The 22,389-nt window shown below is 53.0% G+C and overlaps 1 protein-coding gene and 1 long non-coding RNA gene across 10 annotated transcripts in view; both read right to left on the reverse strand.

Moving 5' to 3' along the window:
* The window catches only part of FGFR1 (fibroblast growth factor receptor 1), a 47,398-nt gene that overhangs the window by 1,127 nt on the left and 23,882 nt on the right, over positions 1–22,389 (reverse strand). For 2 of the 9 annotated variants that reach the window (XM_047717116.1, XM_047717119.1), the window contains exons 3-17: positions 14,590–14,856; positions 13,111–13,194; positions 12,669–12,841; positions 10,166–10,289; positions 9,022–9,212; positions 6,948–7,092; positions 4,809–5,011; positions 3,592–3,737; positions 3,278–3,399; positions 2,708–2,818; positions 1,995–2,185; positions 1,122–1,244; positions 787–857; positions 306–443; positions 72–177 (exon numbers count right to left, since the gene is read on the reverse strand). In XM_047717116.1, the coding sequence (XP_047573072.1) occupies positions 72–177; positions 306–443; positions 787–857; positions 1,122–1,244; positions 1,995–2,185; positions 2,708–2,818; positions 3,278–3,399; positions 3,592–3,737; positions 4,809–5,011; positions 6,948–7,092; positions 9,022–9,212; positions 10,166–10,289; positions 12,669–12,841; positions 13,111–13,194; positions 14,590–14,856 (2,195 nt within the window). Of the gene's footprint in view, positions 1–71; positions 178–305; positions 444–786; positions 858–1,121; positions 1,245–1,994; positions 2,186–2,707; positions 2,819–3,277; positions 3,400–3,591; positions 3,738–4,808; positions 5,012–6,947; positions 7,093–9,021; positions 9,213–10,165; positions 10,290–12,668; positions 12,842–13,104; positions 13,195–14,589; positions 14,857–22,389 lie in introns of all 9 variants that reach the window. The other 7 variants (XM_047717113.1, XM_047717118.1, XM_047717117.1 and 4 more) reach the window with 6 other exon arrangements.
* On the reverse strand, positions 16,192–20,404 carry LOC125092761 (uncharacterized). The gene is made up of 3 exons (XR_007125063.1): positions 20,315–20,404; positions 17,906–20,115; positions 16,192–17,725 (listed from the first exon to the last, which is right to left on the reverse strand). It is a non-coding gene; the product is annotated as an uncharacterized LOC125092761 (long non-coding RNA).

A 22,389-nucleotide genomic window follows, 5' to 3' on the forward strand; every position in this document is an offset into this window, starting at 1 on the left:
CCCACGGCAGTGCTCACTCACAGAGGTGTGCCCGGGGGATGGTGGCCAAAGCTAGGATAGGACAGCCTCACCTGGTTGGAGGTCAAGGCCACAATGCGGTCCAGGTCTTCCACCAGCTGCTTGAAGGTAGGTCTCTGAGAGGGTACCGCATGCCAGCAATCCCGCATCATCATGTACCTGGGAGAGGACTGTCGAGTCAGGGAGGGAGGACCCAGGCAGGGCCGCTTTATCTAGCTAGGCCCCTTTCTCCCTCTGTTCTTCCCCCAGGGCCTGGCCCAGGACCTCAGGCATCCTCCCACACTTACAGCTCATTGGTGCAGTTACTGGGCTTGTCCATCCGATGACCCTCCTTCAGCAGCTTGAAAAGCTCCTCCACAGGCACGCCAGGATACGGGGAGCCTCCCAGAGTGAAGATCTCCCACAGGAGCACCCCAAAAGACCAGCTGTGGAGGAGCACAGAGCCAGCAGGTCTCAGGGGCACAGGGCAAGGCCAGCCCAGAATCCTTTCCGTCTCCCCGGTGGCGTGTCACCCTGACCCCACCCTCCCTGAGCACAGACGCTTACGGGGAATGCGAGGGCCAGCGCTGGAGCTCGCACTGGAGCTCGCACTGGCCTTCCAACCTCCACCAAGTGAACAAGGTAGGTGGACACGTCCAGTGTTTTGTTTTGTTTTGTTCTCTCCGAGAGGGAAGTAGACCCCCGTCAATCCAGAGGGGCACCCAGGACTTTACTACGCTGGAATGTTCTATCCCATGTATCCCTGGCAACTGCCACTTTGAAACTCACACATCACTCTGGTGGGTGTAGATCCGGTCAAACAAGGCCTCGGGGGCCATCCACTTCACAGGCAGCCGGCCCTGTACGTGACATAGGGAGACTGCGGGTAGCCCAAGCCCCGGTGATGCGGGGACAAGCGGGGGCAGCGGGGGGGGGGGGCGCAGTTGGGGGGCGCACACATGGGACCAGATGTGGGAAGGAGGACATGTGCTTGGCTCGTCCCACCACACCGCCTCTCAAGCAAGGCCACCTGTGCTGGGCCCTAGCCCAGAGATGGAAGTAGGAGAAAGCCCAGTGGAGTCCTGGGCAGAAGACCCATGGCCATTTCTGTCCTCAGCACTTACGTTGGTTGTCTTTTTATAGTAGTCAATGTGGTGGATGTCCCGCGCGAGGCCGAAGTCTGCGATCTTCATCACGTTGTCCTCGGTCACCAGCACATTCCTGGCAGCCAGGTCTCGGTGTATGCACTGTGGGGAGCAGAGGCCGTGGTGTGGGTGAGGGGCCGCTAGCCGCCAGCCTGCCTGGAGGCCTCGGCTCCAGCACCCACGCTGCCCTGTGCCGCACGGGGCATCCTCCTCCCGCCACACCACTACCCCTGGACCTTTCTAGGCCGGGTGGGAGGTCCCTCACTTCCACTTCAAAGGCAGCCATCGAGCACCTCCAGCTCCAGGACCCTGAATCATCGGAGCAAGCCCTCTGTATGGGGCTCCCCTGCCACTCCTCCCAACTCATAGCTCTGGATTCGCACCCAGGAAGGCTGAACCTGGATGCTTCAGGCCAGCCAGCGTAGGAGTGTGCTCTCGAGCCCTGGCCCCCAGCTGCAGCACATCTGCACTGCGCTGGGGCTCAGACAAAGCCTCCGTTTACTGAGTACCCACACTGTACTTCACACCATCACACAAGACTCCATCCTGCCCCGCAACCATCGCACAACATATGGCTTATCATTCTTTCTTTGTGTTTGGAGATCTAGAAGTAGCTGCCTGGGGCTATACCAAGTGGCAATGCACAGATCTGAACCGTATCCAGTCGGGCCCGAACGCCACGCCCTACTCTGGCTCTCCAGACTCCAACATCCCTGAGAGCCTAAGAGAGCACTGGCAGGCACGACTCCAGATGCCTCTAACCCCACCAGAGGACGCAAAGTCATGAACTAGAGTACCTGGAAGGCTCTGTTCCCACCCTGCTTCAACCAGGGGAACCCTCAGATGCCATACCTTCTTGGAGGCGAGATACTCCATGCCTCGGGCCACCTGATAGGCACAGGATACCAGGTCCTTGGAGGAGAGCTGCTCCTCTGGGTTGTGGCTGGGGTTGTAACAGTACTCCAGCCCAGGGGGCCTCCGGGCCTGCAGGTACTCTCGTAGGTTGCCTTTGGAGGCATACTCCACGATGACGTACAAAGGACCTGGGAGCATGGGGGTGGACTTGCCATCATGGAGGGCAGGCAGGTGCTTGGGCTCAGGTTCACCCCCAGGAAGTCCCACCCTCAATTGCATACCACATGTTTGTTCCCTAGGCCTACCTGCACCTTTAGGGAGCCTGGGAAATTCATTCCACTACCCCAAGAAAGCTAGGGAAATGATTCTTCCCAGCATACTCCAGGAAGCTCCTGAGCAAAGCTGGGAGGGGGGCTAATTTAAGCCATAGTGACTCACCTGGTTCTACCCACACACTATGTGTATGAGTCTAGATACCTGACTTCTCAGACGAATGCCAGAGGGCATCAGCCCAGACCCTGAAAGGTAACTCCAGCTACCGCTGAACTGGTCTCCCCTCTTAACCCCCTTCCCTAAGCTTTGCTGAAATGCCTGGCCACTGATTACGATCTCCTCCCCGAAACACACTGTTATTCGAGGGGAAGGCCCAGGTTCTCAGCAGAGCCCCTGCGCTGACCAGGGCAGGAGAGTTGGCCTAGCTTGGCACCTACCGTCTTGCGTGCAGGCACCCAGCAGGTTGATGATGTTCTTGTGCTTCCCGATCATCTTCATCATCTCCATTTCCGAGATTAGGTCTGACAGGTCTTTCTCTGTTGCATCCGCTTTACACACAAACCAGAAGGGCACAAGACTCAGTTACTTGGAAGGGAGGACAAGAGGAGAAAAGCGAAGGGAGGGGACACGGGGTGGATGCCCGAGGAGGCCCTGGTCTCAGGGACTTGCTTCTTTTTCCTCCCCATTTCACACCCCAATCAATTTTCCCTTCCCCCTTATGAGAGCTGTTGGCAACACATGCTAGGGTGTGGGACGGAGGATGGATAAGAAAAACCAGCTAGCTACGGTATCTAGAATGAACCCCCGACCACAGCCCAGACTGATGTTAAGAACAAAGTGAGAATGTGGCCATGGCAGGGATCAGAATGATGAATCCAGGCAATGCTATGCGGGCTGGGTGGCAGGTGTGCACCGTGACAGGGCACTGCACAGAATGGTGGCCCAAGGCCCACAGTTTGCTTGGACAAGGAAGGGCTTGTTTTTGCAAGGACAGAGACATCACTTACCCTTCAACATCTTCACAGCCACTTTGGTCACACGGTTGGGTTTGTCCTTGTCCAGCCCAATGGCCTCCGCCAACACCACCTGCCCAAAGCAGCCCTCTCCCAGGGGTTTGCCTAAAACCAGCCTTTTGGGAAAACAAAGGGTGATGTGAGATGGGGCTGGTAAAATTTCAGCCTTGGAGGGACATCCCATCTCCACATCTCCAAATTCCACCCAACTGAGAGCAGAAAGTGTCAACTACTCTTTCTGGATGCATCTGGTACATCTTCACTCTGAACTGGGGGGCTTCCTCTGAAGCTGAGAGTTAAAGTATTACCTATCTCGAGGCAGCTCCCAGCGAGGGTCTTCAGGAAGCTCGTATTCAGAGACCCCGGCCAGCATGGGGGTTCCACTAGAGGAGAGCCGTGAGGGCCGAACCAGCAGAACCCCAGAGTTCATGGATGCACTGGAATCTGCTGACACCTACAGGGAAGTGTGGGGTCACCCTTCTAGCGAGGATGGGGTGGGGGAGGGGAGTGGGGGTACTGAGCCGCAGCCGATTCCCACAACTCCCCGTCAGGGCTTTCCACCAGTGGCAGGGGTATGTGTCTGTTATTTGATATTCTTTCTCCACACAGAGTGGCAGAAAGACCACAAGAGGTCTGAAGATCTAAGTTCAAAAATAGACTTATTTTTGCCACCAGCTACCCTTTTCACTCACCTCTAACAGGAGCAGACCAAATCTATCTCTTCCAGACTGACATTTTGTAACCTATCATTGCAATCACAACTCTACTCTTGACCCCATTCTTTGTGAAAACCCTGCCTCAAATTATGCATCCCTTCCCCCTTTTCTGAAGATTTTATTTATTTATTTCGGAGAGAGACAGCAAAAGAGAGCAGGAGCAGCAGGGAGGGGCAAAGGCATAGAGAGAAGCAGGCTCTCTATGGAGCCTGGGAGGGGGCTGAGCAGGGAGCCCAATATGGAGCTTGATCCCAGGACCCTGGGATCAGGACCTGAGAAGGCAGACACCTAACCTACTGAGCGACCCAGTTATCCAGAATTATGGATTCCTAACTCCCAAAGTACCCTCCAGAATCAGCCCAGCTCCAAAGGAATGTTCCCTCCTTTCACACGCCTTCACCCTCTCTGTTCCATTTCCTTGGACAAGAGGAGGGTGGCATCCTGGCACCTGCCTCAGGTCCTCTCCTCTCTCTGTACCTCTAACTGGCCCTCAGGGGCCCTTTAAAAGTGCAACCAGAGTTGCACATTCAGCCCGGGTAGGACCTTCTCCCGATCCATGTGCTGGGTGAGCAGGGGGCTTGCAGCTGGGGTATGGTGGGCACCGAATTCATGGGCTAGAACTGCTTGGAACCCAACCCTGGAGCACTCGGGACAGTCCCCTGCCCCTGGCCCAGAAGCTAGGAAGCAAAGCTAGAAGTGGCAGGTTGGGGACAGAAGAGAGGGCAGGGCATCCACAGGTCCTGGAGGAGCCCCCGGGGGGCACAAGGATAGAAGGCGGTGAGGAGTGTGCAAATCCCCTATCTACTTTCTGTTACCTGTCTGCGCAGAGGGATGCTCTTGGCCAGCTTGTGCACGGCCATCTGGCTGTGGAAGTCGCTCTTCTTGGTGCCACTCTTCATCTTGTAGATGATGACAGAGCCCACCATGCAGGAGATGAGGAAGGCCCCTGTGCAGTAGATGATGATCTCCAGGTATAGGGGCGAGGTCATCACCGCGGGCCTCTCTTCCAGGGCTGAGTCAGTGTGAACAGGGTATTAGCAGGCTCTGGAGGCCCAGATCACCAGGGTCCCAACTTCGTAAGAAAGACCACCCCCACCTCTTTTATCTGAGAATTTTCAGGGCAGGAAAGAACCAAGCCAGGTCCCAGCTGGGACTGAGGTCTGGCACTGAGCAGATCAGTCAGCTTGTGATCTCTGAGTCTTCCTGATCCCGACTCGAATCCCCCAAGGGGGATGGACTAGAACTATCTTGCCACTTAAGGCCCATCCTCATTCATTCAGGAGTCCGCCTTGCTCAGCTGGACTGCTGAGATTGCCGGGGACCAGGGACCCCACAAGGACTTTCTCAGTCTCTTCATGGAAACCCGGTCCTTCTCCACAGAGCCCCAGCACTACATGTAACCCCTGGTACATGGGACAGAGGAACCACTTAGGAGTCTGTTGTCCCTGACAGCCCAGGGGCATCTTCTCCATTTCCATGTGCCATAGCACCTGACATACAGCAACGCATTGTGAGTTCAAGGAGGGAGAAGAGGGAGGGACCCAGTCTGTGTCCTGGGTCCTTGTCTTCTGCCTATGCCACCTGGGTCAGGTCAGACACATAAATATTTGTACCTAGCTAAACCACAGGCAAAACTAAATTCATTTCCCACCATGTCTGGACTGCTTGAGATGACCATGTCCACTTTGCTGCGCTTAAGGATCCTACTCAGGCCCCAACTCCTAAAACCGAAGGAGGAAATTGGGGAGGGGGCACTGTTTTCTTCTCTTCTCCCACCTTCCATTTAGAATTCAGCCTGCTCCCACAAAAGCCCATCCAGCTGAAACTCCTGTTCCCTTATACACGGGGGACAAGGAGGCTTCCCAGACACCCCTTCCCCACCAGCTTGAATGCCCCTCTTCCTTGCATGGCTTTCTTCTAAAGAAACCAGCCAGCCACAGAGGCAGGCACTCCAGGGACCTCCCCAGAGAGGCACCAGTGTGACCCCAGATGGAGCCTGAAGGAACCCCCGGAAGCCCAACAAGGAGGCAGCAGAGCTGGTAACAGGAGGAAGTGTTTCTGTTTTTCTCTCTCCCCAGTATGGACAAACGAAGACAACCAAGTGGGAGCACACACGGGACAAAGACAGAGACGGGATAAAAACAGAACACTTCTCTGCCTCAAGCAGGGGTCAGACCCTGCTGGCCAGGCAGGGCCGAGGAAGAGAGAGGGAGAGAGAGGAGGGCAGTGTCAGCACTGTGCCCAGACCCACGTGCAGGACACTCAAGAGGCAGTGATCACCAGCCCCACCACCTGAGCAGGCTGTAGGCTCCTTCCTTCCCAGCCCAGCACACACAACTCCCTTCCGGGAGCCCAAGAGGATACATGGGCAGCACGGAGTCCCCTATGGTTTCCAGAGTCAGGCCTCACTTAAAGCTCCACTTCCCACATCTGGATGGATGGAGCCTCTCCTCCTGAGATCAGAGGATGGCGCGGCGGGGGCTGGCCCTCTTCCTGATTAGCAACAAGCCTCTCTTTAGAGAATGCCTACATCCGGTTAGAGGCGGCGGCCCAGGCCTCTCTTGAGGCCTCTGGAGCCAGCAAAAAAGGATCAGACTAGTCGGGGAAGGCTGCTGGGCCCAAGGAGGGAAGGAGCCTGCCCTGCACGAGAGCCCGGCTGCAGGTTAGCTCCAGATTCCACGCATGCATTGCACTGGCCAAGGGGGAGAGCCAGATGCGGGTATGCAGGTGGGAGGCCTCCATGTTCCTGCAAAACGAGGACAGCTCCTGGGAGAGCTGAGGGGATTCGACCCTCAAGCTTTCAGACAAACCGCCAGGGCCACCTGCTGGCCCCCAGGAGCCCACCCCTCTACCTCTCCCGGCTCTGTGTCTCCCCCAGCCCCACAATGCATACTCCCCCCGTGCCCGTGGCGAGGGCAGGACATCGAGAGGAGAAGTACAGTGTATACCTTCCAGAACGGTCAACCATGCAGAGTGATGGGACAGTCCGATAGAGTTACCCGCCAAGCACGTATACTCCCCCGCGTCCTCAAAGGAGACATTCCTTAAGTGGAGCACTTCCATCTCTTTGTCGGTGGTATTAACTCCGGCAGTCTAGAAGAGACAACGGAAGCAAAATGGACAAGCACAGGACATGAGACCTCTCAGAGACACACAGAGGAAGGGAGGGAGGAAGAGAAGTTGGGGGGGGGAACCGGAGGAAGGAATGCTCCCCAGCGTCTCCTTTGCAACAAGGAACCAACAAAAACCACCAGGCAGCGAGACCTGTTAGAGGAAGACAGTGAGACCCTGAGGGAGGGGCTCTGCAGACTTGAGACGCCGCTGGCTGGTTACGACCCTTCACCAGATGCTGGCAGCCCCTGGCCCGTCCAAGCATGCGGGCGGGCGGCGGGCAGCATGGAGAAATGGGGCCCGGCGACGGGGGCTGTTTGGTTTCAGGTAGAGAAAGTCAGAAGGCACACACAGGAGGGATGGATGGGTGCTGCAGTCACACGTGCGTGCACACACACGCACACACACACGCAAACGCACGCACAGCCTGCTGGTTTGCAAGGGGACGCCCGGCCCCTTCCCTTCTCCACCACTCAAACCTCCGTCTGCACTGTTGTTCAGCACGTGGCCAGACCGAACCCACAAATGCACACATAGCCAAGGAGCACACACAAGGCACAGAGGGAACAAACACCAACACAGGACCAAACCAAAGCAGCCTCCCAGGCCGGGTATTTTTCCATGGCTCTGGGCTCTAGAAGTACAGCAGGGTGACAGGGAGAGTCGGGTGCTGGCTTCCCCATCTGCCCCAGCAGCATGGGGCCTGAACCACACTCCCAGCACAGGGCCCCATCCAGCTCCCCATTACCTTTTGCCACAGGTCTGGTGACAGTGAGCCACGCAGACTGGCTAGCTTCACCAATATAATTGGAAACCTTACACACATACTCCCCGCTCTGGGCCTCTGTCACATTGAACAGGGTCAGCACCTCCGCATCCGAGCTATTAATCCCCGAATGCTAGAACAAACCAACGACAAGCCAGTCAGTGGGGCACACAGAGACGTGGCCAGACTTTGCTCCCATGTAAGGTTAAGGCAGGCCCAGGGAGCTGAGGCAAGGGAAACGGTAGTGAGATTTACCATCTTTCCCTTCTCAATAGGACAAAACTGGACTTCGAAGGCCCAAAGCATCTGACTGAAAAAATAAACTTGAAAATGGCTGCCCCTAGTCACACGTTGTATCTGTGTCAGGCCCACTCGTCTGGGTCTAGGGCAGGTACTCTGAAGGGAGCCAAAAGCCAAGGGCCAAGGCCATGGCCTCGTTCTCTGACACAGCGGTTTCAGCACCAGTAGTGAAGAGAAGGGATGGCCGTAAAACTCTGGGAGGGCCAAGCCAGGGGAGGAGGAGGTCTAACTCTAGGACCAGAGTTAGCCAGCCCCCGGATACTTCTTGTTACGAGATCCACTGGGGGAATTAGGCAATTACCTTCCCTGGATTAGTGGAGCATTCAGGGACAATGACAGTCTGGGAGTGAGAGGAAAAGGAAGAGAAGGCCATTACTCCTGATGCTGTTTACAATCTACCTGCAGCCCTTGCTTTTCCAACACAATTAAGAATCATGCCCTTATCGTTCACTCACTCGCCAGAAAGGACATGACTTGGGAGATAGGGTGGAAGCTGGGAAATGCTTGCTGGAAAGGCTTTGGTCCTGGGCAATGGAAAATCAGGAGTCCAAATGCCTTCCCTGAAAATAGCTGAGCCAAAAGCCTGAGCAAAGTCACTCTCATGGCTCTCCAGAAACCAGCAGTGGCCTCCCCACCCCTCAGTTCCCACTGCACAGCCACTCTGTGACCTGTCACTAGCTCTGGGGAATGTGGCTAGGTCCCTATTTAAAAAATGAAGCATGTGCCCGAAGGGTAAGTGATGCATCCCAGTCACTGGTACTAAGACTGACCATAGCCACTGGGGACCAGGGAGATACAGGTCTCCTTCCCAGCACCCAGCCCACAGGGACCGGGGCCTAGATTACCTTCAAGATCTGGACATAAGGCAGGTTGTCTGGACCAATCTTACTCCCATTCACCTCGATGTGCTTTAGCCACTGGATATGGGGCTGTGGGTCACTGTACACCTTACACATGAACTCCACATTGCTGCCCAGGGCCACGGTCTTGTTGGCAGGCAACCCTGCCTGCAGGATGGGCCGGTGAGGGGACCGCTCTGTGGAGGAAGAGACAGGAGAGACTCATGAGGCCCTGCCATGGCCCGCTTCTGGCTGGGATGCTGACAGAGGGCGTCCCCAAGACCGCCAAAGAGAAGTGAGCTCCCCTTGGCTTTTCCAGTGAGCAGAGCATTTCCAGTCTCTGCCAAGCCTTAGCCCTATGACTCAGAGCCGGGAGAGGGAAGAAGGTCGTCCTCCGCATGGCCACGCATCCATTTTCACAGGCACCAGAAGTCTCTCCTGCCTTAAATGGAGACCCTATCACTTTGGTCACACCCCCAGTCCTCCCTAACAAAAATTACACAGAAGAGCTTAGACTTGCTCCTGCAAGTGTGGCCCAAGAACAGCAGCACCAGCAGCACTCAGAGCTCACCAGCAGTGCCGAATCTCTGGTCTTTTCCGGCTGGACCAGAAGCTTCTCTTTATGCCATATCCTCAAAGCCAAGACAGAATGCTGGCGGGGCAGCTCTTTACCGTAAGATCTCTAGAGAACGAGGGGCTGCCGCAGCAGTACGGAGAGCCTTGCTGGGCCTCCTAGAGATTCCTGCGACGCCCCACAGTTGGCACAGGGCTGGGGTCCGGCACTACTGAGCCTCCGTCTGCTCTTCTGTGGAGCAGGAAGCATCGTGCCAACCTCGCAAGGCCCATGAGAACTGCCAGGGCCCAAGCCCCCACCCCCCAGCAGACTGTCCACGAAGCAGCAGCCACCGGAATGCTTTGTGACCCCCTCTCTGGTCACCCCTCACAGGACACCAGCCACAACACATTTCACCTTTCAGGAGCCAGAGCAGCGTCCAAGCCTCTCAACTAAATGCACAAACCGGGCACGAAACCGGCTTCAGGTGACAGAGCTAACAGATGTCTGTGTCAGCCTGGACACTCTGGCCATTCTCTCCAAGCCCTGCTCTCTTTCCTTGCAGCTCCTCTCACCCTGTCGTCACGGCCTTCTTACCCACGACATCGAGCTGGTAGGTGTGGTTAATGCTGCCATATTCATTCTCCACGATGCACGTGTAGTTGCCCTTATCCGAAGGCACCACGGAGTCCATTATGATGCTCCAGGTGGCGTAACGGACCTGAGGGGAGACATGCCAGAGCGCTCCACTGCGGGTCTGGAGAGGAGAACGGAGGCAGAAGCGCCCGGTGGCACTTACCCTCCAGTCCCAGCCCGGGGCCCCCTGTGGCATGTGGGCCAGGACAGGGCAGAGACCACCCCCTGGCCCTGGCCCCGCCCCCCGTCCACGTGTACTGAAAGAACCCATCAGGCGCATGGGCGGGTGGGTATAAGGACCTCTGGACATCCGCCTGCAGCAGCCAGGGCCACCTGCTCTCTGACCTATGTGCCTCCCGCCTTCTCCCAAATGCACCAGGCTCTTCCCACTCTGCCTCTCCCGGAGTCCAGCCCAGTATGCCTCTGACCTCTTCTTCCAAGAACCCTCTCCTCCTGCCCAACCTTGGGTCAGAATGGTTCTCACTATCCCTCTGGGCCCCTGATCGCAGCCCACTTTTTGTGACAAGTGTTTAAGGATGCATGACCTCCTGTTGGACTGGAAATTCTCTGTAGTCAGGAACACTGCCCTATTATCACATGGCAGTGCCTTGCACACGGCAAGTGTTGCATAAATTACTTTAAAATGTTTCCCGATTTTTCCTGATCTCTGCGCTTTCCTTAGAACTTAAAGATTTTTTTTTTTTTTTTTTTTTTTTTAAAAGTAATCCCAGGGTGCCTGGGTGGCTCAGTGGGTTAAAGCCTCTGCCTTCGGCTCAGGGGATGATGCCAAGGGCCTGGGACCCAGCCCCGCATCAGGCTCTCTGCTCAGCAGGGAGGCTGCTTCCCTTCCTCTCTGCCTACTTGTGATCTGTGTCAAATAAATAAATAAAATCTTAATAAATAAATAAATAAATAAAGCAATCTCTACACCCAACGTGGGGCTCGAACTTACAACCCTGGGATCAAGAATCGCACACTCACCAACTGAGCCAGCCACGTCCCCAATCTCTGCTTTCCTTGTACAAGATTAATGGCAAAAAAGCAGCAAGGTGAGATGGGACAGAAGGATGGTCAGAGTCTAAAGAAGGGATTAAGGAGGAAGAAGTTCTTCCTAGAGACGTAAATGAGCAAAGGATGCAGACAGACCATTCACACAGCAGGAAACAAAAATCGGTGATTAATATATGAAAATCTGAAGTCTGCTAACAAGCAGAACAATACATAAGAGAAGAGTGAGGTACTTTTCTCATCAAAGTTGTTGGCTCAGGTATGGGGAACTTGCCATTCCCATTGAACTAATTTTTTCTTTTGGGAAAGTAATTGTTACCATAATAAAATAAAATTAAAAAATAAAATCACACTCCTGCTAATTACATCATCCTCCATTAAAGCAAATATCACAATAAATAAAATATCAAATCTTCCTGATGTACTTGGAACTCTACTGCCCAGTACACTTTCTGGAAAGACATGTGTTCAGGAAATGTTCATGTAAAAAGAAATAAATGAATGAGTAAAATTACCTAATTACTGGAGGAGAAAAAGGTGATGCAAAATATGCATGAAGGGCTTAAAAAAATTCTTATACTTGGTTTAGTAATTTCACTCTTAAGCCATCTTTATTTTTTTTATTTATTTTTTTTTAAAAGATTTTATTTATTTATTTATTTGTCAGAGAGAGAGAGAGAGGGAGAGAGAGCAAGCACAGGCAGACAGAATGGCAGGCAGAGGCAGAGGGAGAAGCAGGATCCCTGATGAGCAAGGAGCCCGATGTGGGACTCGATCCCAGGACGCTGGGATCATGACCTGAGCCGAAGGCAGCTGCTTATTAACCAACTGAGCCACCCAGGCATCCCTTAAGCCATCTTTAAAAACACAAAGATTTATGTACAAAGATATTCACCATAATATAATTTATAATAGTGAAAAACCAGAAAATGACAAATACCACAAAACAGGTCGTTACATTATGAGACATTTTAGTAATGAAATACTATGCAGCCATGAAAAATTATCTCTCAACCACATGGCGAAAGACTCATGTTATAATGTTAACAAGCGATAAGAAATTATATACACTGTGATTATATAAAAACCATATACATAGAAAAAAAGACTGAAAAGGTTTTTGTTTTGTGAGAGCGAGCACACAAGGTGGGGGCAGGGCAGAGGGAGAGAGAATCTCAAGCAGGCTCCATGCCTAGTGTGGAGCCCGATGAGGGGCTTGATCTCCCAACTCTGAGATCATGAGCTGAGCAGAGTTGGACGGTTAACACTGAGCCACCCAGGTGCTCCAAGACTGAAAAGATTTTAAAGCTTCATTTGCAGTTTCTTGTACCTGAAATTTTTCTAAAGTGCACTGCTTTTATAGTTAGAAATCATTAAACAATTAATGACACATAACATGGATTTTCCAAGAAGCTTCTCCTGTTCCTCTTACACCAACTTTCATATACACACGTACCTTGTAGCCTCCAATCCTGTGGTCAGGTTTGAATTCTTTGCCATTTTTCAACCAGCGCAGTGTGGGGTTGGGAGTCCCACTGGAAGGGCATTTGAACTTCACAGTTTTGGCAGCCGGCACCGCATGCAATTTCTTTTCCATCTTTTCTGGGGATGTCCAGTATGGAGCCACGGCTGCCCAGGGAAAGCCAACAGAGAGAGAGGCAGGGGCCAGTCAGGCTCAGGAGCAGGAGCCTAGGCCAGGACCCGGGGGTGTCCTGCCTACCTGCCCAACACTTGTGAACAGTGCCTGCTCTAACCAGGGCACCCCAGGGCTAAGCATCATGACCCCATGTGTCCTCTCCTCCCATTCTCCCAACAATCATCCAAGCCTCCCCCTTCCCACTCAAACCCAACGCCCGGCCCAAAGGGCAGTAAGGTAGGAAACAGTGTCTCACGCATACGGTTTGGTTTGGTGTTATCTGTCTCTTTCTCCTCTGAAGAGGAGTCATCATCATCGTCGTCATCCTCCGAGGAGGGGAGAGCATCTATGGGAAGCAGAAGGGGGCACTGAGGTCCCTTCGAAGGAAAAGGGCTAACTAGGTTTCCATCCATATCAACAGCCGGCCATGGACACGAAGGCCAGTCCGGTTACAGACGATTGCAGGTGCCCATCCCCATACTGGACCCCAGTCCCATACTGCCCTCAGTGACAGTCGCTCTGCAGGATGGAAACGTCATAGAACTGCAAGCTCTATGCCTGTCCCCCACCTTCCCCATCCCAGCACAGTGCCCCTCTGTCCAGAAGCCTCGAGACTGGCCAGTTCCATCAGGGGCAGCTGGTCCTCTCAAATTCCATCCCACCCTGCATTCAGAGGTTCTTGAACCTCAGCACCACCTGCATGTGCTGGCTCTCAGGACGAGCAGCCAGGGAAATGATGTGTCTCCTTCTTGAGAAACCCAGACAGGTCTAGGCACACTACAGCCAGAAGCCATTTCTACAGCCACGGACCAAATAATTTCTAGTTGGGATTTTTCCACCACACGTGTGCTAACGTTTGGGGCTGCCCTTCATAACCAGAGCAGAGAGGGAGCCCACCACAGTCCGCAGCTGCCAACACTTCTCCACAAGGATCCACTCCTTTTAAAAGGCTTGACACACATGTGGTCACCAAATAGCGTTCATGCCAGATCTTTTTCCAGTCCCTCCTAATGCTTTTGGGGGTCTGGAGGGAAATAAAGGAGGCAAGTCCTTCAACTGGGGGCAGGTTCTAAATGATGCCTGGAGGAGAGGTGATGCCCAGCCCTCACCCTGGATTTGCACACATGGTGTAAAGAAAATTTCAGCTCTTCTTTATTTAACCCTAGAGTTGTATAAAAGTCGTGTTCTAGAAGTGGCAGATTCCCAAAGTCACAGAGCTCTGGGGTTCCCTGGCTGCCCTTAATACAGCTCCAGAAGCTGGAGGACAGATGTTTTCCATGAAGCCTGGGAGTATGGCGGTGCACCTGGATCCTTCCCATCACAGTAGGGACCCACCTCACCACACAGTCCGGGGCTCTAACCCCTGAGCCAAGTACCAAGTCCAAATGGCAAGGGAATGACAGAATGGAAGCTGGCCGAGTCCCAGGTAGCACCTGGAGATCTGGGCAAGCAATGGTGGAAAAAATCAGTGTCTGACTGACCCAAGCATATCAGCAGTCACTTCTAAGGCGGATCCTGGAAGGCCAGATCTCTGATCTGAGGCCTACACCAGCCGGTCACCCCTGAGGCCTACACCAGCTAAGCCACGCGGCGGGCGGGGAGCAGTGTTAGTGGGCAGCAGTTTCCGAAGCAGAGTGGGGGCAGATCTTGAAGGGGCGGAGGTTCACCTCCCCCTGAAACCAGCAGAGAGGATGGGAGGGATGGATCTGGGGAGAGGGGGAGGGCAGGCTTTGCTACCAACCTGAGACATTGACGGAGAAGTAGGTGGTGTCACTGCCCGAGGGGCTGCTGGTCACACAAGCGTAGAGGCCGGAGTCGGCAGGCACGGAGTCCCGCACCTCCACCTCCTCCCCTGTGATGCGGGTACGGTTGCTTTCCACCAGCTGCACCCCATCCCGCAGCCAGTTGATGCTCTGGACATCGTCCCGCAGCCGACAGCGAAGCTGAAGCGGGTCACCAGGGTGGACCAGGAAGGACTCCACTTCCACGGGGGCTCCCCAGGGCTGGGCTGCAGCCACCCACGGGGGCCGGGAAGAGGAACCGAGGATGGGGCAGGAAGAGGGGGAGAGGGAAGAGGGAGAGAGACAAAGGGAGTTAGGCTAGGCGAGCCGCAGGGAGCTGCGACATCCCGGGGCTACAGAGCTAGGAGGAGGGAATGGGGTGGGGGTCAGTGGGGGACAGCTGGCCCCTGGAACCCCACCTCTTCTTCTCTACCTGACTCCCCCACAAAGGGCAAAAGAAGAAAGAGGCAAAGCCAGGAAGCAGCCACAGCAGCATTAAGCAGTTGACTTTCATTTCCCTCCATTCAAGGGGGGTGGGGAGGGGAGGAAGGCCAGTCCCCCCCACAACCTCCCCACACCAGGGCTTCTTTGTGTCCAGAATGCCCCTCCCTGCACACTCGGTTCTTTGCCAAGAGTGGTCACTTCCCAGGAGAATACCCCATTCCTTTGGGCTAGGCCAGCCTCAGCACTTTCCCTAGTAACAGCTGAGCAAACCCGGTCCCTCAAAAATCCAACAGCCCCCACCTAAAGGAGAGAGAAGGTAATTTGTCAACAGGGGCTCTCGGGTCCAGTGATCCGGCAGGGAGGGGTCTGGGCCCTCAGTGAGTCCGATGTGTAAGACGTGAAAGTGGAAGAGCTGGCCCAAGGAGAGGTCAGCTCAGGGGAACCTCTGGCTAACAGGTGTCAGGCCAGAGGATTCAGAGCTTTTGAGTCTATTAGGAGCGGACGCCTGCAGCTGCCACCAAGCCCACACTTGCTCTGGCTACAGCAGCCCTTGCACACAAAGCTCCTTTCTCCTCGTCCCACTGCCGGGCTCCCCCCCTCAAGCCCCCGCCTTCCCGGCCCCCAACACACTGTCACACACATTTGCTCCCCCTCACCTCTCCTGCCCTGGATCCTGGGTGCTCCACGGCTCAAAAGATCTGATGCAACCCGGTCACCCATCCATCCCTCTCACGACCAGCAACTAGGCACTGGGCACTGACAAAGAAGACCTGAAGCCAGGCACGCCCTGGAGGCCACTGTCCCAGACTGTTACCTGCTCCTGGGCACCCACTCTTTACTAGCCAGGGGGAAATGCGGCTTCTATTTCCATTCAGGATGCTCAGGGGCGCTCCCTCCCTGCATCTCTGCCCATCGAAGCCCTCTGACCACAAAAAAAGTGCACCTGGGGGCGCCTGGGTGGCTCAGTACGTTAAAGCCTCTGCCGTCCGCTCAAGTCATGATCTCAGAGTCCTGGGATGGAGCCCCACATCGCATGGGGCTCTCTGCTCAGCAGGGAGCCTGCTTCCTCCTCTCTCTCTGCCAGCCTCTCTGCCTACTTGTGATCTCTGTCAGATAAATAAATAAAATCTTAAAAAAAAAAAAAAAGTGCACTTGTTTTGGCTCCTATCCACCACCTGACTTATGTCTCCTGGGAGCCTTCTTTCATTCTCAGCCCCCCACGCCCCAGTTAACCATCAGCGGGCTCAGCCAGGACTCCTTGCAGGTCCCCAAAGTAGGAGCCCCAGAAACACACTCTTTCTCCCATCCCCGCACCCCAGGGCCCTTGGAGGCCCATGTCCTGCCAGCTCTCAGCTGCCCTCCAGGCCTCTGCCTGGCTGGGGATTCTGCCTCAAAGCCTCTTCTAGCTCCCAGTCTAGGTCAGGTGCCTTCCCATTGCACTGCACACTGAAGGACAGTCCCCAGGATGGGGATGACACCCAGTACAGTGTCTGGCACTCATAAAGAGTTGCCTAATAAATGCTTGTGAACAATGCATAAAAGGACATAGGCACTGCCTCCTCCTCTTCCTTTCTAAACCTTCTTTTCTCCTTCTCCAATCCTCACTGTAACCAACTCTGGAGTTTATCCAGGTTTTTGCCAGAAACCTTACAAATGAAGGAAATGAGCCCCTCGGGCGTCAGCCAGCACTGGGGACTAACAGCTGCTTTCCTCAAAGGGGCCAAGGCAGTAGGCCCTGACCCTCTTCAACCCAAGGGCTGTCTTAAATACTGGTTATGTGTGAGTCATCAAAGTGGGGGCGCTGCTTCAAAAGGGTTTGGAAGCCACTAGGCTAACCGTCATTTATATTTCTGTGAATCAGGTCAAGAGGAACACCACAAAGGTGAGCAGAGACCACATAACTGATTAAAAATAAGCTTTTGTGGGTATTAAAAAAAAGTTATTCTTTCCATTTTTAATGGTTTGTGGTTTTGCCAAAAGAAGGGAGAAGAAAAGCAGTTCAGACTTGACCCTTAAGGAAAACAGGAGACACTCCTATTGATCAAATCTCCACTCCCTCCAATGACCTCACTGATTAAATATTTTGCAGCTCCTAATCTGTACAAGCCGTTGGTCAAATCGTCAACTCAGTAAACTCAAATTCTTAGCCTCTGGCATCACAGCCTCTTTTGGCAGGCTCAAGGGACAAAGAGGTGGTAAGGACAACATGGGCACTTCCCTGAGAGAAAGCAGCAAAGGGACACTGGCCTGGCTGAGACCAGCTCTGGCTGATTCTAGTTTGGATCCCCAACACAACTTACGGGCATGTATGAAAAGTCTCAAGGACCAGCTTTCTTTTCCCTGCCACTCGGAGTTCCAGCTCCCTCGGAGGCTCTAAGCCTTGGTGTGCTCTGTCCCTTTATTCTCATCAAGATCCTGCACCATAAAATCAAAATCCCTGCTTGCCATTCAAGGCTCTCCTCCCCCACAGAGCCTTCTTCTCCCTACCTTCCACTTCAAGGCTGGCTGTTCTCCAGACCAACTGCACTCTCTCCTCACAACAAAACTGACTTTGGCTCAAGACCTTCAGCTCTGTGATGCTCTAGTCCTTCCCCCACTCCACCCTACCCGACACTGCTCAAAGCCACCATCAAAGCCGACAGGAAGGGGCGCCTGGGTGGCTCAGCGGGTTAAAGCCTCTGCCTTCGGCTCAGGTCATGATCCCAGGGTCCTGGGATCGAGCCCCACATCAGGCTCTCTGCTCAGCAGGGAGCCTGCTTCCCTTCCTCTCTGCCTACCTGTGATCTCTGTCAAATAAATAAATAAAATCTTAAAAAAAAAAAAAAAGCCGACAGGAAGCCTGCTGTTGGCTCCAGTGTTGCTACCCTAACTGTAACACAGTTTCTGTACAAACCACACAAATTCACACTCGATTACATACCATCTTGTATCGTTTCTTTTAAAAACATCTTTGTTGAGATATATTCACCTACTATAAAAGTCACCCATTTAGAGCACACAAGTTCAATTTTTTTTTAAAGTATATTCACAGAGTTACGCAACCATCACCACAATCTAACTGTAGAACATTTTCTAATCATCCCCAAAAGAACCCCCCCACCCACAGCCAGCCACTGCTGCTTTGTTCCTGAGATATCTGCCTGGCCTGGGTATTTCACATCAATGGAATCACACACTAATGATCTTTTGCAAGCGTCTTCTTTCATTTAGCGTAACGCTTTCAAGGTCCTTCCATGTTGTGGCACATCTCACTACTTCACTCCTTTTCATGGCCAACTAATATTCCACTGTATGGATGTTCTACATTTTATGAACCCGTTTATCAGTTGATAGACATCTGGGTCTACTGTTTCCTAAACAGTCCCAAGTGCCGATGTCTTCCTCTCCTAAGAAACAGCAACCAACTCAGAGCAGAACTGCCTGTTGTCATTTTCCCACGCTGCCTAACAATGCCAAAGACAGAAAACACCCAATGAGGTCTTCAACTGAATTTAGCACCTTGGAAAAGCTAATTTTTTTTTTTTTTTTTTTTTTTTTTTTTGGAAAAGCTAATTTTAAGAGGAATCAAAAATCAGCCCACAGCTCCTGGGTTATGGTAGTTTTGTTTTTTTTGTTTTTTTTTTTTATGGCTAAGAGTGCTCTTGATTGTGTGTCAACATCTCTATTTACAAAGTAGGGATAATGCCACTTTCTTCTAGGAGGCAATGGAAAGGTAACCAAGCAATTGCTGGTTTCCTGGGCCCTGCCTGTCTGCATCGCTGCCCTGAGTAACAGTCCTGACCTGGGGGAGTCCTATTTATGGTGGCTGATGCAAGGATGTCCTTGCTCACCGGTAGCCTCTAACAATTCAGTCCCTACCCTCCATTCTCCTTTTGGTCTTTCTACTGTCCCCCATTTATGTCCCCACTGGGAAAGGCCCTTGTATCTGTGGCCCCAGTTCCTCTGAGCTGGCCTTTCTCTGGTCAAGACCAATGGGCCAGGGTTACACTTGTTAGGTTTCTGATAGCAAGAGAGGAGTGGACAACTTTATTGCGCTGGTCACGGAAGATGAAGGAAAGAAACCCAGTTTATCGCTTGGCCCCCTGAAGCCATGGTTCTTCCAATCTTGGAGAACCTGATTAGCTGGAATGGGGTTGCTGTAAGGAAAGCGGCAAACCAGAACACTTACTTGCTTTTAGCATCTTGTTTCCCAAGAGATGAGGTGGGAAACAAGAGGCTGGAGGACATTTGGTATCTGGATTCTGTGATGACCTTGCCTGAGGCTGGAAGTGTTGGGCAAGGAGTCAGGTCACAACATTCACTCTTACAGGTTTGAGGTGCATGTGTTCAAAGCACATTGTGGAAAAAGGTGCTCTGCATTCTGCTGCTCAAGGCACAGGGTCCCTGTTCTCGTCACTGGGCGAGGGAAAGTTAGGGTTAGGGTTAGGGATGGACCTGAATATCCCTAGAGGTTAAGACTGCCAACACCTTGGTCAATTCTCCAGAAACCAGAAGTGAGCAAAAACTCCTGCTTGGCTGCGTGAATGAGACCACTGTGGAAGGCTGTGTAGGCGGGATCCAGGACCTCCTTTAACGAGAGTAAAAGGGATTCATAAGACCAATCACCAGTCCCTTCTTGTTTCTCTAACAGAGCCTCTCTATCCCCCAAGGAAAACCAAGAGCAGATCAGGGACCCACACTTTAGTAATCCTCAGGGAACCAGCCAGAAAAAGAGGAGCTGGGAGGGGCGGTGTTTCCCACGAGCTCTCAAGTCCAGGAACAAGATGAATGTTGTTAATGGAGCCTTACTGAATCCCTCTTCCCTTCCTATATTCCTCCAAAATTCCAGGGCTTTGTAGTCCCCAACAAGCCAACAGGAGGTAGCATTTTCTGATGGCGCGACTGGCCAGAAATGTGCTACTGTTCCCCAGCAGGCAGTTCCGCCCTGGGTACATCCCATCAGAGCCAAGTGCTGGATTCAAAATCGAGTCTTCTGCCAGCCGTGGGCACTGTGCCAGGTAGGGGAATGGGGCCTGTGATGAGGCCCAAACCCATACACAAACCTTGTCATTCTTTTTTTTTTTTTTTTAAAGATTTTATTTATTTATTTGACAGAGATCACAATTAGGCAGAGAGTGCGCGAGAAGCAGGCTCCCTGCTAAGCAGAGAGCCTGATGTGGGACTTAATCCCAGGACCCTGAGATCATGACCTGAGCCGAAGGCAGAGGCTTAACCCACTGAGCCACCCAAGCACCCACAAACATTGTCATTCTTAGGAAACAGTTCCTATGATAGTGACAGGCTTGGGACCAAGAATAGTGCCCTGTTTTGGTATGGCACTTGATACTCCAAAAGGCAGGTTTAGGGCTCCCCAGTGGCTCAGTTGGTTAAGCATCTGCCTTCGGCTCAGATCATGGTCTCCAGGTCCTGGGACGGAGCCCCGCATCCCCCACCCCCCACATCCCCCCATCAGGCTCCCTGCTCAGCAGGGAGTCTCTCTCTCTGCCCCTCCCCACTGCTCATTCTAATTAATAAATAAAACTTAAAAAAAAAAGAGGCATGTTTATTCATGTTCATTCCCATTTAAGTATGAAAAATGGAGATTCAGGGATTTCTCTCAAAGTCACACAAAAGGGGTCAGCACTGGCTCTCGATGCTGGTTCTGCCCGGCCTGGGCCCCTCCAGTGTCTCAATTTTCACCTAGCACCGGGTAGAATGACAGGTGACCCACTCGAGGTACTTCATGTGGCTTTCACCACAGGTAGACAGCACCATCCTCCCCTTCCCGTGTCCCTGGCTCCATTCTGGATCAGTCACCAGACACCTTCTCTGGCTCCTGAGACCCTCACCTCTGAATAGTTTACAGCCGAGCTGATGACCTCTGTGATGACCCCTGCCTGACTCGCTGAGAAAATTAAAAACATCAGGCAAAGGGGATTCCCCAACCCTCTCCTTGGGCCAGCTCTCCTGCTCACACATCAGCACTCAAACCCTGACTTGTCTGCAAGGGCACCAGCATTCCATGCCCTCACACCTCCTAGGCCCTCGATGCATTTCTTCCTCCTCCAGAATCTGGAGCCACCCCCCCACCCAAGCTCAGCTGTCCAATCTCTCAGCCAAGCCAATGCCCACCCTGTCCCTCTTCTTTTGCTTCCTCCTAAAGTGCCTTTTCCCTCTGCTCTCTCCATCACTCCTCCAGTCGTGAAAATTCACTCCCTGAACTGCAGTCTTCAACCCTATTCTTAATGTGCCCTCCCAAGACATACAGATTCTCCGGCCTTATCTTGCACTTAATTCATGCTGCTTGGCTGTGGGCTGGTCCATAAACGGGCATCTTCTCTAGCCTCTGTGCTGTCACCCACATCCTGCACTCCAGAGGATAACCCGCCCAACAAAGCCGGGGCTTGTTGTCTTGGGGTCACATTTTCTGTCATCCCTATGAAATCCTTTTGATTTTGGATTTCTGGGTCAAGAAAATTAGGGGAGAATGGCCATTCTCTTCAGGAACGTGGGGGGAACTGGTGGTCCAGCAATGTTTACAGTCTTGGCACAAACTCCCCAGAGATAAATGAGGGGGCAATTGTGGGTGGGGGAGGAACTCGGGGTGGCTTTGAAGGCAACTTAAAAGGAACACAGAACAGCGCGGCAGGGCTCCGGGAACCCTCTGCAGAGGTTTTTTATTACGTTATTTTGGCTTTGAAATGGAACTGAAAACTTACTTTCATCTGGCAAGGCCAGGCCGGAGCATGGATCTCACCGAAATCCCGGGGAACAACTATCCTCCCACAAGAGTTGGAGCAGAGAGGAAGCCCTAAAAACAGGGGATTCCCTGAACTCACGATGTCCCCAATATCTGGGGAAAGCTGCAGAAATGGGGGACCAGAGGCATGTGTGATAGAGGAGAAAGAACACACCAAATCAATTAGCAGGGTCCCACACCCTCATGGGGCAGCACTCACCAGTCCCCCAACCCAGGGGATTTGGAGTGTAAGTTGGTATTTTTTTTTTTTCCTTAAATAGGAAAAGGGAAAGAAGTAAGAGGGAACATTTTGCATGCAAATGGGCCACTGCCAGAAGAACCCATTAAAATGTAAAAACTCCACATTCAGCCTGACAAAACGGTGCAAACTGCTGTGTTTGCCAGAGGGGCAGCAATACAGCTCCCGACAAAGGGGCCGAGGAACAATGGCGGGCTGAATGGCCTCTGTCAGCAGGTCCCCTCGCGCGTTGCCATGGGGACCCCACCGGGGCTTACTAAAGGTATTTCCTGAGGAGAAAGGCAGTGCACACAAGCCCAGGCAGCCCGGCTAATCCTGACAGGAAGCCATCGCCATTCA

The sequence above is a fragment of the Lutra lutra genome, chromosome 2, assembly GCF_902655055.1.
Source record: "Lutra lutra chromosome 2, mLutLut1.2, whole genome shotgun sequence".
NCBI classification, from domain to species: Eukaryota; Metazoa; Chordata; class Mammalia; order Carnivora; family Mustelidae; genus Lutra; species Lutra lutra.